General features: G+C 38.5%; 1 protein-coding gene across 2 annotated transcripts in view; it reads right to left on the bottom strand.

Annotated features, from left to right (window-relative positions):
• The window catches only part of EED (embryonic ectoderm development), a 48,244-nt gene extending 36,991 nt beyond the window's left edge, over positions 1-11,253 (bottom strand). For both annotated transcript variants that reach the window (XM_011984919.1, XM_011984917.1), the window contains exons 1-4: positions 10,300-11,253; positions 5,207-5,359; positions 3,413-3,505; positions 282-347 (exon numbers count right to left, since the gene is read on the bottom strand). In XM_011984919.1, coding sequence (XP_011840309.1) covers positions 282-347; positions 3,413-3,505; positions 5,207-5,359; positions 10,300-10,413 — 426 coding nt within the window. In that variant the 5' untranslated portion in view covers positions 10,414-11,253. The remainder of the gene's footprint in view (positions 1-281; positions 348-3,412; positions 3,506-5,206; positions 5,360-10,299) is intronic.
• Between the last annotated feature and the right edge of the window lie 400 nt (positions 11,254-11,653).

The raw sequence follows: 11,653 nt of genomic DNA on the forward strand, positions 1-11,653 counted from the left end.
GAGATCGAGACCATCCTGGCTAACACGGTGAAACCCCGTCTCTACTAAAAAAATACAAAAAACTAGCCGGGCGAGGTGGCAGGTGCCTGTAGTCCCAGCTACTCGGGAGGCTGAGGCAGGAGAATGGTGTAAACCTGGGAGGCGGAGCTTGCAGTGAGCTGAGATCTGGCCACTGCACTCCAGCCTGGGCGACAGAGTGAGACTCCGTCTCGGGTGGGAAAAAAAAAAAAAAGAAAATAAATTCCTTTGACCAAAGATATTAAAAACCCAGGAAAGGATACATCAGCATCCACGTAAGATTGCAACAACCGGATTTCTCCTTGTGAATGACATTCGTACAAGGTAACCTAAAGAAAATAAAAATACAGTAAATTTCATCTCAAGTATAGAAACATACTCCCTCCAACTTTTAAACAAATTTTAATGACAACCATATTTTAAATATACTATAGAAACTACTGCTTTAAAATACCTCCTGTGAGCTTAAAGAAGCCATTATAAAGCTGAATGTTTTACATAATACACAGAGTATACTAAATACTCCAGTAATAATGGTTTTGATTTCCAAACTTTTAAACTTATATTTCATCCATTTGATTGCACCAACTCTTCAAAGTGAATAAAGTTAAAAACCCCAAAGTAGTTGTGGTTTATCATCCTTTAATTCATAATTAAAAAGTTTTTGGAGACCAGGCACAGTGGCTCACTTAATGCCAGCACTTTGGGAGGCTGAGACAGGTGGATCGCTTGAGCCCAGGAGTTTGAGACCAGCCTAGGCGATACAGCAAAACCCCATCTCTATTAAAAAATAAAAATTAGGCCGGGCGTGGTGGCTCATGCCTGTAATCCCAGCACTTTGGGAGGCCAAGGCGGGCGGATCACGAGGTCAAGAGATCAAGACCGTCCTGGCCAATGTGCTGAAACCCTGTCTCTCCTAAAAATACAAAAATTAGCTAAACATGGTGGCACGCGCCTGTAATCCCAGCTACTCAGGAGGCTGAGGCTGAAGAATCACTTGAACCCGAGAGACGGAAGTTGCAGTGAGCCGAGATTGCGCTATTGCACTCCAGCCTGGCAACAAGAGCGAAACTCTGCCTCAAAAAAAAAAAGTCCACACACGGTGGCTCATGTCTGTAATCCCAGCACTTTGGGAGGCTGAGGCAGGCAGATCACGAGGTCAGGAGATCAAGACCATCCTGGGTAACACGGTGAAACCTCGTTTCCACTAAAAATATAAAAATTAGCTGGGTGTGGTGGTGTGCGCCTGTAGTCCCAGCTACTTGGGAGGCTGAGACAGGAGAATTGCTAGAACCCAGGAGGCAGAGGTTGCAGTGAGCCAAGATCGGCAAAAGAGAGAGAGACTGTCTCCAAAAATAAAAAATAAAAATTCAAATAAAAATAAGTCTTGGATAGTTTGAGTATTTACATATTAGTTACATACTTAAAAGTCTACAATTTGCCTAATGAATTATTTTCTCATGGGTGCAGATAATCAAATATTAACTTTAACATGTATGATACCTCTTTTCATTTGTCACATACTCTAAAATTAAAACTATACATACACCATATACAATTTTGTAATACTAAACTTTTGTAAATTCCTTTCCATTTTCTCTTTTTTTTTTTGAGACGGAGTTTCACTCTTGTCCAGACTGGAGTGCAATGGCGTGATCTTGGCTCACTGCAACCTCTGCCTCCCGGGTTCAAGTGATTCTCCTGCTTCAGCCTCCCGCGTGGCTGGGATTACAGGTACCCACCACCATGCCCGGCTAATGTTTGTATTTTTAGTAGAGACAGGGTTTCACCACGTTGGTCAGACTGGTCTCGAACTCCTGACCTCAGGTGATCCACCTGCCTCAGCCTCCCAAAATGCTGGGATTACAGGCGTAAGCCACTGTGCCCGGTCCCATTTTTCTCATAACTTATAATCAGTCACATTAGCAAAAACCTATTAATATTTTATAATAGTATTTAAGACCTCTGAAGATCCTGTATATCATCACAACCTATTAATTCATTATCTCCTATGTTAATGTTCAAAAAAAATTCTTTATATGGCTGCTAACTAGGTTGATTATGTCTTATGTGATAACTGTTTTCTTTTTCTTTCTTCCTTTTAAAGAAATTCTAACAGCAGAACTTTTTATAATTCAATTAACTATATGACATCCCTTTATGTCACTTTAAATAAATATAGGGATTCTTTTTGTTAGAAAACCTAAACTCTGCAATCAGCATACTGGAGCACAAACTATACCAAGTATAATACTATCAAAGCTAATTATTAACTTAGGTTTACAGTGGTGTCTTAAAAGTCGATTCAAATTTAATTAATGGCTACATTCCCAACTAGGAAAAAAATAATCTCAACCTTTTCTTAAAACTGTGTAATTTTTCCTCTGAATTGTTGCTTTCAAAGAATCTAGGAACTAAACAGCTATAAGCAGACTACAGTATCTTAAAACCTACATTTGACTAAACACCAAAAAAAGAAATAAAAAGTTATTATTTCATGTTATCGACTTCAGTGGTAACTTACAAATATTTAGAGTTTCAATGAATTGACCCTGTCAAACAGTAAAAGGCCTAGAGCCTTACATCTCATTATAAAATTTCCTTAAAAGGCTGGACATGGTGGCTCATGACTGCAACTCCAGCTCTTTGGGAGGCCAAGGCAGGTAGACTGCTTGAGCCCAAGAGTTCAAAACCAGCATGAGCAACATGGTGAAACCCCATCTCTACAAAAATATTAGCCAGGGATGGTAGTGCATGGTAGGGCATGCCTGTAGCTACTAAGAAGGCTGATGTGGGAGGATCACCTGAGCCCCAGAAGTTGAGGCTGCAGTAAGCCTTGATTAGCCACTGCACTCCATCCTGGAGGAAAGAGTAAGACTCTCTCTCAAAAACAACCACCACCACCACCACCACCAAAAACCACCACCAAACATTACCTGTCTCAAAAAAAAAAAAAAAAAAGCAAACTCAAATGTTTACTGCAAATAACTAAAACATCCCAATAACTTATTTAAATCTACTGGATTTATGCTTTCATTTACAGAGTCATTAATTACCTTAATTTTAAAAAATCACAGCCAGTTCTTATGCTATTTGAATGATAAATACCAAAATCACTTTAGAAAGGACACCAATTCTTTCAACCAAATATTTATGAAGACAAATACAAATATAAAACCTGTTTCATAAATAATTAGGGGTAATATATTAAATAAAGGTGTATTTTCAGCCATGCATACCAGTTTTAATTAATTTCTAGAAAGCTTCACTTACATAAGAGAATCAATTTAAACCAGCTTCACAAAATGTACTTTGAAACTATTCTATTTCAATATTACATTAACACGAGATCTGGAAATCAAGTCAAATACTAAATAGACCCCTTAACACTCACTCTGTTGCTTCCTACAGTTGCAAACACTAACGGATCTCCTTCTTTACTGTGCCAGTTAAATTGAACTCCAAACAATGGTTGGTTATGATCTTCCTATAAAATAATCATGAAATAAGAAAAAAATTAATGTAACTTACAAACCAGAAAATTATAGTAAACTAACCTATCCCCTTCTAACTTTTTTCCAAAATGCAATCCTTATTTTGTGTATCATACATAAGCTAACTTTTGACACTAAAATTAAAAGATGTCTACTAGTCTAGTTTTCACATTTTAAAATATTGTGTATGATAAAGTTTTATCACAACCAAAGGCTGAAATCACAAGTTAGGTAATAACCACTTACCTATGAAAACACTTATAATATTTGCCTTTTATTTTCTTAAGACAATCATATGCTGAATCACAATAAACCAGATAATTTTGGTGGACACAAAAGGACACAATTTATTTTTCTGAAATAGGAAATTAACAAATGGCCTTAATAGCGTCTCTGGCATTCGCTAAATTTTATAAGACTAAATTTTTCCCTTGTAAAGTGAAGCATAGCAGACTCCACTCAAAACACTGTTTTCTGTTAGTCAGAACCAGAATATCTGAACACTGGGGACTAGGGGAAGAAATAAACTGTAACTTCACAGTTACCAGGAGGCTATAGGAGATGTACAAAGAACAACTATTCACTTTTGTTCACAAAGTTATTTTTCAGCTTTAGGATTTTACTGGCCATCTTCTGGCATTTAACACTGACTTTCACGTTCAGTTTAAGGCACTGTTTTCACTTTTAAAGTACAACTTTCATTTTCTCATCATTTGAAAAGCCACAGCTTTAGGATTCTGAAATACTACCTTAAGTATAAAAGGCAGCTAAAAACATCTTCCAGGTACAATACTTAAAAGTAGTACGTTAATGTAAATAAGGATGCACATGAAACTATAATTCACTTTTTAAAAATAGGCTGAGATTAATTTCTCTCCTTTTACAGGAGTAAAATCTGACACACTGAGCATCGAATTTTTGCTACACAGACAGAAAAATGTTACAGTCATAGTTTCTCATGCTTTCCCAAGACTTTACTTATAAAAAAATATATTTCGATATTCAGGGGTTTTAACTTACATATGTACGAGATAATACACATTTTTCCTCAGTATAGAAAAAAATAACCTCACATTTAAAAAACAAACTGTACATATATAAAAGAAAATATGTTAAACACCAGTAACCCTTTTTATAAATAAAAATGCTATTGGGAACACATTAACTTAAATAACCCCAACCATCTTTTCCCCAAAAATTTAATATTAAAAAGTTTAAAAATTTTTACACCTTTTTATTTGAAAACAGTTACAAATAAAACAAAGGACAGAAACTGTACAAAAGTAAAACATCTGTTTCAATTTATACTTGCTCAAAGTTAATGGGTTACATTCAGTTCTTTTTAAAAACTGATGCCAGAAGTGGCTTATGTTTTTTAAGTTTTACCAAAATATGAAGAGTAATAGTTCCCCAAATCTTTAATTCAAATACAAACAGTAAAGCAAAAACATCCTGCAACACCCAGTGTCACATATTTAAATTAAAACAACAAAAAACAAAACCAAAAAACTAAACATGGAATGGACTGTAATAGATATGCAGTCTGAACCACAAAAAAAAAAAACCCTTCAAAACACTGTAACTTTAATATATTTACAACTTGACAGAGTATCCTCAGTACGAAATGCATGCCACAGAGAAATAATTTCTGAAGCCTAGCATTCAGCCCAAAGGATCTGTCTTTTTGCACATACCTTGAGACTATTTACACATTTGAAAGAATATTTGCATTTCTTTGACTTCCATTTTCCCTTTCCCCAACTTTTCCTTCCAGGTGCATTTGGCGTGTTGGTAGGTGTATCAGGGCGTTCAGTGTTTGTACCACTTTCTATACTGACAGCGTCATCCTGTAAGCAATAAATGAGGAAAAATTACATGAAACAGCAATATTGTTTTTAGCAGTAAATAACTATTGGGAGGATGCCGACTGACCTAAGAGAAATAATTTCTGCAAGAAGAAAAAAATGTATTCATGCCTCCACATAAGCATAAACAAAATCCAGCTACACGTTAGAAGGTTTGTAGATATTTTATATTTCAGCAAAAATGAAAATGAAATAAATACTAATGAGAATAATGGAAGAGTAATACTGTCTTTAATAAGGCACTGGTCTGTTCCAGTCACTTTAATACACTGTAAAGATTAACTATCTTTACAGCTCTTTACAAAAGGTACTGGAAGTGCTGAAAAAGCCTAACTGGTCTCTTGGCTGGTAAGCGTTGCTGGAATTTCACCCCAAAGCTGTGACTCTTAAATCTGACTGATGTATATGTCTTCATAATTTATTTGACTGCTGCTCAGTCTGGAGCATGGAGCTGGGTAGCCGTTTGAAGCAGGAGTGTTAATGGCTTCTACGTTAGATGTCACTTTTTAAAATCCTGTTGTTCAAATTCTGCTTATAACGCAAACCATTCAGAATTTTTTAAAACTGCTACATATATTCTATGCTATTTACAAGTTAAAACTGTCTCGTTCTAAAGTGATAAATACTCATTTATCAGAATTCCAGAGACCCTCCATCACAATTAAAGTAAAATCCTTCCAAAGAAAGAAATGACTGCAGGAAACCTTGAAAATTCTCCTAATTCATACCTTATCTCATACACGAGTGGCCCTCTAATCTCAGCTCTCTAATCTCAGAAGAGGATTCCACTACCTCCTGATTACAGATTCCAATGTCTCCTTTGGAAAGAAAAGATTTATTTAAATCTATCACCTTAGGGCAGCAGTTCTAAAATACATTCCAGAGGAAGCCTTTTTTTCCATGAAATGCCTATTAAACAGTCTAGGAAACACTGCTTTTGGGGCTATTTCTAAATTATTGCTTCCTAAAGTTGGTTTTATATAGAAGGTTAAATAAATATCATAAATCAAATAGGTGTGTAGCAAGCAGTAGGTACTCAACAAATATTTGAATTGTAATTTAATGTAAATGTCATTAGTCTTTACAGAAATAGAAAATGGTATTTTAATCTCTTTTTCTCTTCACCTTTTCAGTTGTATTCACATAATTAAAATCAAATGTAGAAAACAATTCTGTGTCTCAGTGGAAAACTATGCATTATCTATATAGCACACCCTTCCAAGTTAGCAGACTATAGCCCTCCACTATGTCTCTGAGCTATCTTATAACTCTTTTTTGAGACAGGCTCTCCCTCTGTAGCCCACTGTGTCTTTGGTTCAATGCAACCTCCACCTCCCAGACTCAAGTGATCCTCCCCCCACCTTAGCCTCCTGAGTACCTGGGACAACAGGAGCTGGCCACCACACCCAGCTAATTTTTGGTAGAGACGGAGTTTCACCATGTTGCCCAGGCTGGTCTCAAACTCCTGGACTCAAAGGATTCTCCCACCTCAGCCACCTAAAGTGCTGGGATTACAGGTATGAGCCACTGTACTCAGCCACAACTCTTTTTTCATTATGAATAACTGACAGACATGTAAATTTTGTCTCTACAGTAGAGGTTCAAAATGTCTTCCCTTCCACTCAAGGGAAAAAAAAGTTTCTGTCTCCATTTGGAACTCATCTCTCCATTCCTTACTCCATATATTAATAAATTTGTACTGTTTTGATTCTGTGGGTTAACCATTACCATATTAACATTTGCCTGGTTCCCTCTGAGTAAAAGTTTTAACATGTGTTCACTTATCATTTTTTCTGTAAAATTACCTTTTAACACTAGAGAAATGAAATTTTAAAACCTCTAAGACATTTTTATATACCAGTTTCTTTACATTCTGGCTAAACACTGAGCTTTACATTGTGTAAAGAGGCCACACAAAACACTCGTTAATAGGGCACATTGCTTATTTTACTTCTGACCACTTAATTTACCCATCTCCTCCAAAGGCAAATCAAGATGGAAACAAATGAAAATGTAATACAGCCAACATGCTTCCATTTTATCTTTAAACTAAAATCAAGTCTTTGCTGAGTGTCTAATGTATGCACAGGCTGACTTCCATCCTATTCCCTTCTCAAAGTAAAGAATGATACTGTGCAACAGACATGGTACTACCATCTTCACTTGCCCAACGAGGAAACAGACACAGGGCAGTAATTTGTACCTGCATCTTGCCACAGAGATGCTCTGCATCTCTGCTTTTGCTTAAGCAAAAAGACAAGTCTCTAGATTCAGTCCTCTGATCTTACTACCAAGGCATCCATTAGTACTCTTGCAGAAGCCAACTATTTTGCAGTCATATGATCTCAAAAAGTTCAATAAAATGGCAGATAACATACACAATAAATTTAAAATATGTGCCTATAATTCTCTGACTCACATTACCAGTAGTAACTGCTCAAGTTACCTTAACTCTAACTCAAAAACATATTCTTCCCCCATCTGCTTTGGCCTTTTGCCATTATTTGGCACCCTGAAGAGTAAAACTATTGCTCTTATTTTTTCTGAACTCATTTTTATACAATGTTCTCTACTCCCTTACCTTACTACTGCCCCTAAGTCAGGGGTACATGGATGAAATTCAGAAGGCATGTGAACTCAAATGGGGAAAAAAATTTGCATCTTAATTTTTGCCACCTTTAAAATTTAGCACTTCCTTCTATTATTATCTAGGTAACATACATGCTTAATGTTACTGAAGTTGTGACTCTGTCACCAATGGAAATCAAATATTTTTATATTATACTTCGAAAAAGTGTTTATGCCCATCACTACTATCTGACCCACTGCTAGATCTTGTTACTTAATGTGCTAATAAACTATATATAGTATAGTGCTACATCTAAAATTTTAGAAATATTTTATAAAATGGTGTACAATTTTATAACTGAATTTGTTTGCAACCTCATATCCTGTATTTCACACATCTGAAAATGTTATTTTGAAAAGACCCTACAAGATTAAGGCTTCCAAGGGATGCGCGCGCACACACACACACACACACAAAATTAAGTCCATCCAAATGGAGGAACCGAACAAAAGCTAATCCAATCTTTTGGTCTTGAACAGCTTTAAAACGGCAACAAAGGATATGTTTTCCTTTAAGGGTCTGCAAGAAGAAAATAAGCTTTATTTTGTCTTCTGCAAGTTTCTTCATTCTAAACAGGTTTGACAGTTTCATTATATTTTGCTTGATTATTAAGTATGTGGAAGGACCAGAAATATTATTCTATGTAATCATAAATAAGTAGTAGTAATTATTATAAATAAATAACACGTATATAGTACTTACCATGGGGCAGACACTCTTCTTAGTACTTTAGCTATATTAACTCATTTAATGCTTACAAATACTCTATGAGGTAAATACCACACAACACCATCCTCATTTTTAAGAAACTAAGACAATTATGTCAGTCAAGCTCAAGGTCAAGATAACAGAGCAGAAATTTTAACCTATCACTTGGATCCAGCATCTGTGCTCTTAATACTCTAATCTGCCTAGGGAAATTTAAGAAAATGCAGAAATAAAATGAACGGTCTCTAAATAATAAAAAGAGAGTAAAAAACGTTCGATCCCAATGTACAGGGAGATTGGGGCGCACAATCGGGGGAAAAATACAAAAGTAACACTTAACACCCAAGCTTCCTGAAATTCCAGTCTAAGATCTCACAAACTGACAATCCCAAGAATATCTATCTTGTCTCTGCAAAAAGAATCCTTTCCCATCTTAGCCATGACACCATTACATGTTCCAGCTAGGAATTATGACATAGAATTTAGAAACTGAATGTGGAAGATGTAACATTTATTCCTAAAACTAGCCAAACTGAGAAAATGAAGAACTTAACGCCACTCTTCTGAAACATTTTAAGGATTTTTAAGATAGTCACAAGTTGTCATATATCATGAGAAGGAGAATCACCTTTTGGAGTAATATCTTTGAATAAATTGTCAAGATATTTCGTTGACCCTACTGGTTATCAACCTAAAACATGAAACTGAAAGCTTATTTATGTCAATTCGGCTCTTACTGGTGAGTCAACTAAAACTCAGTTGGGTTAAATGTTGGTACCGAATGATTACGAATATCCATTTCAGAACTTAAAAAAAATCTGATTGTAAAACATCTCGCACTTGGCGAAGCCAGGAGCCCATCCTTAAATACATCTGCCTATACCACTGTTGCCTAATTTCTTCCAGGTCGCCCTTCCTTTATCTTAAGTAAAAACGTTCAAAGAAGAAATCGCCCACTCTTACTCCTTCCTCAAAAGTAGTCACTCCCCACCCCCAAATCAAAAATCGATCCTCTCAATTCGGCTCCTCCTACAGAAAAGGCGACCTTCAGGCGCACTCGGTCTCCGCGGACAGGACGGAGGCGGACACAAAACCCCCTTTAATAAAGTCCCCCAAACTCCGCAAATCGAAGATCTCTTTCCAACCTGAAAATTCCACAAGGGTCTTAGAGTGACAACCCTTAATGCTCCTTTAACAGGGTCTCTTAACTCTGCCTCATCCTTCCAACTTTCTTAGAAAAGTCTCTAACTTGCCTTTTAAACTATTAGAATCTCAGACCCGCACTCTCCCCTTAAATCTCCCCAAAGGCCAAAACACTCCCCATCACAAGCAAACTGATTTCAGGGCAGACCTCTCAGACCCAGGCAAACACTAGAACCACTCTCCTTCGCCTAGTTTCTGTTTGCTCTCGGCCCCACATCAAAATCCCCGTAGACAATTTCGATTTTCTCCCGCACGCCCGCGTTTTCCTGAGTGACACCTCTCCCTCCCCCCCACAGCAGCCCGCTCGTCCCCGCGCCCCCCGTTTTAAAAGAATTTAAAACTTTTACTCCGGAGTCTCTTAACTGCCAGGAGCTGCACTTACATTCTCGTCTCCAGAGAGGTCTGGGTTGCTGTTCTCGTCACTGCTCAGCTTCTGCTTCTTCGCCGCAGGCATGTCTGTTCCCGCCGGCGCAGTCGACACTTCCCTCTCGGACATATTCCTCCGCCTCCCTCCAGGTTCCTGCCGCCTGGGGCGGGGCCTCCGCCACACCGCCGTCAAGCAAGCCCGGCCCGAGCTTGCCGCAAAGTTGCCGCTGCCGCCGCCACCTCCACCGCCCCCCCCACTGTCGCAAATCGCGCCCAGCCGCCGAGGCGGGCGTGCGTGCGACCCCGCCACACTGCTGAAAAAGGGGCGCGCGCGCGCGCCCTCCCGCGCGGCTTCCTGGCTCGTTCCCTTCCCCAATTCCCGTCTTGCCCTTTTCCCGCCGCCCTCCCGGCAGTCTACACGATGTAAGATCCGTTGGATTAAGAGGGCAGTATTAAGTATGTCTCCCTTCCCACCACCGCCTCGGGAAGAGGCGAAACTCAAAGGGATGCTCCCTCACCCCCTTCCTCCTTCCAAAGACGTTTCAGCCGCAATTGGCCCGTTCCTTCGATCTCCGACCCGCTGCTAGGGAGCGAAAGTCTGTGGAATGGGCTACACCACCAATGTCCCAGGAAATGGGGGAAGATACAAGACGTCACCTCTTGCTTTAGCTGTGCATGCCACGTTTCCTTAATCTTGGACTTGGATGATAGCGCTTCCTGACAATTCACAGAACTATTCATAATCTAATTCTTCTTTGAAGATAGAAATACAAAAACAGTAACCTGCTTCCCCCTGACTTCCCCCATCTGGCGAATGGAAAGTACCCTTCAGGGGATGCGCAGGCGCCGTGGCGTACTCTTGCGCTGGGTTCGTGGAGACCCGCCTCCTCCAAGCCCCTCCTCTGTTTGAATTCTCGTTTGCTGAACCAGGTAGTTTTCTCCCCGGTTTCCGAATCCCAGGGTGGATTTCAAAGCGCTGCAGATTATACTCTAGACGTTTCATAAATTCTTGTCGGATATTTATTCTGTTGACTATTTATTGTAATGAATGATTATCCTTCCCAGTTGCTGCCATTAATGGTTAAGACTTAAATAGAAATATCCGAAAATTACGAAGCTAGATTCCAATGAGTTACAGCCGAAGTGCTCTTTTTAGCTGCTAAAGTATGATAGGCCCTGAACTGCGCCAAGGCCTAAGAATCAGTGCTCATCTCCAACTATTATGAGACTGTGAGACTTAACCGACAATGTTTTGTTTGTTTTTGCACATTAGATACAATGAAATTCTAGAAGGCAACACAACTGTTATACTTCACCAAAATATTTGCCTCTGTTACTATATCTATTCTCTAGCAGGTGGCAGATAACAT

Source organism: Mandrillus leucophaeus, unplaced genomic scaffold (genome assembly GCF_000951045.1).
Source record: "Mandrillus leucophaeus isolate KB7577 unplaced genomic scaffold, Mleu.le_1.0 Scaffold276, whole genome shotgun sequence".
Classification (NCBI taxonomy): domain Eukaryota; kingdom Metazoa; phylum Chordata; class Mammalia; order Primates; family Cercopithecidae; genus Mandrillus; species Mandrillus leucophaeus.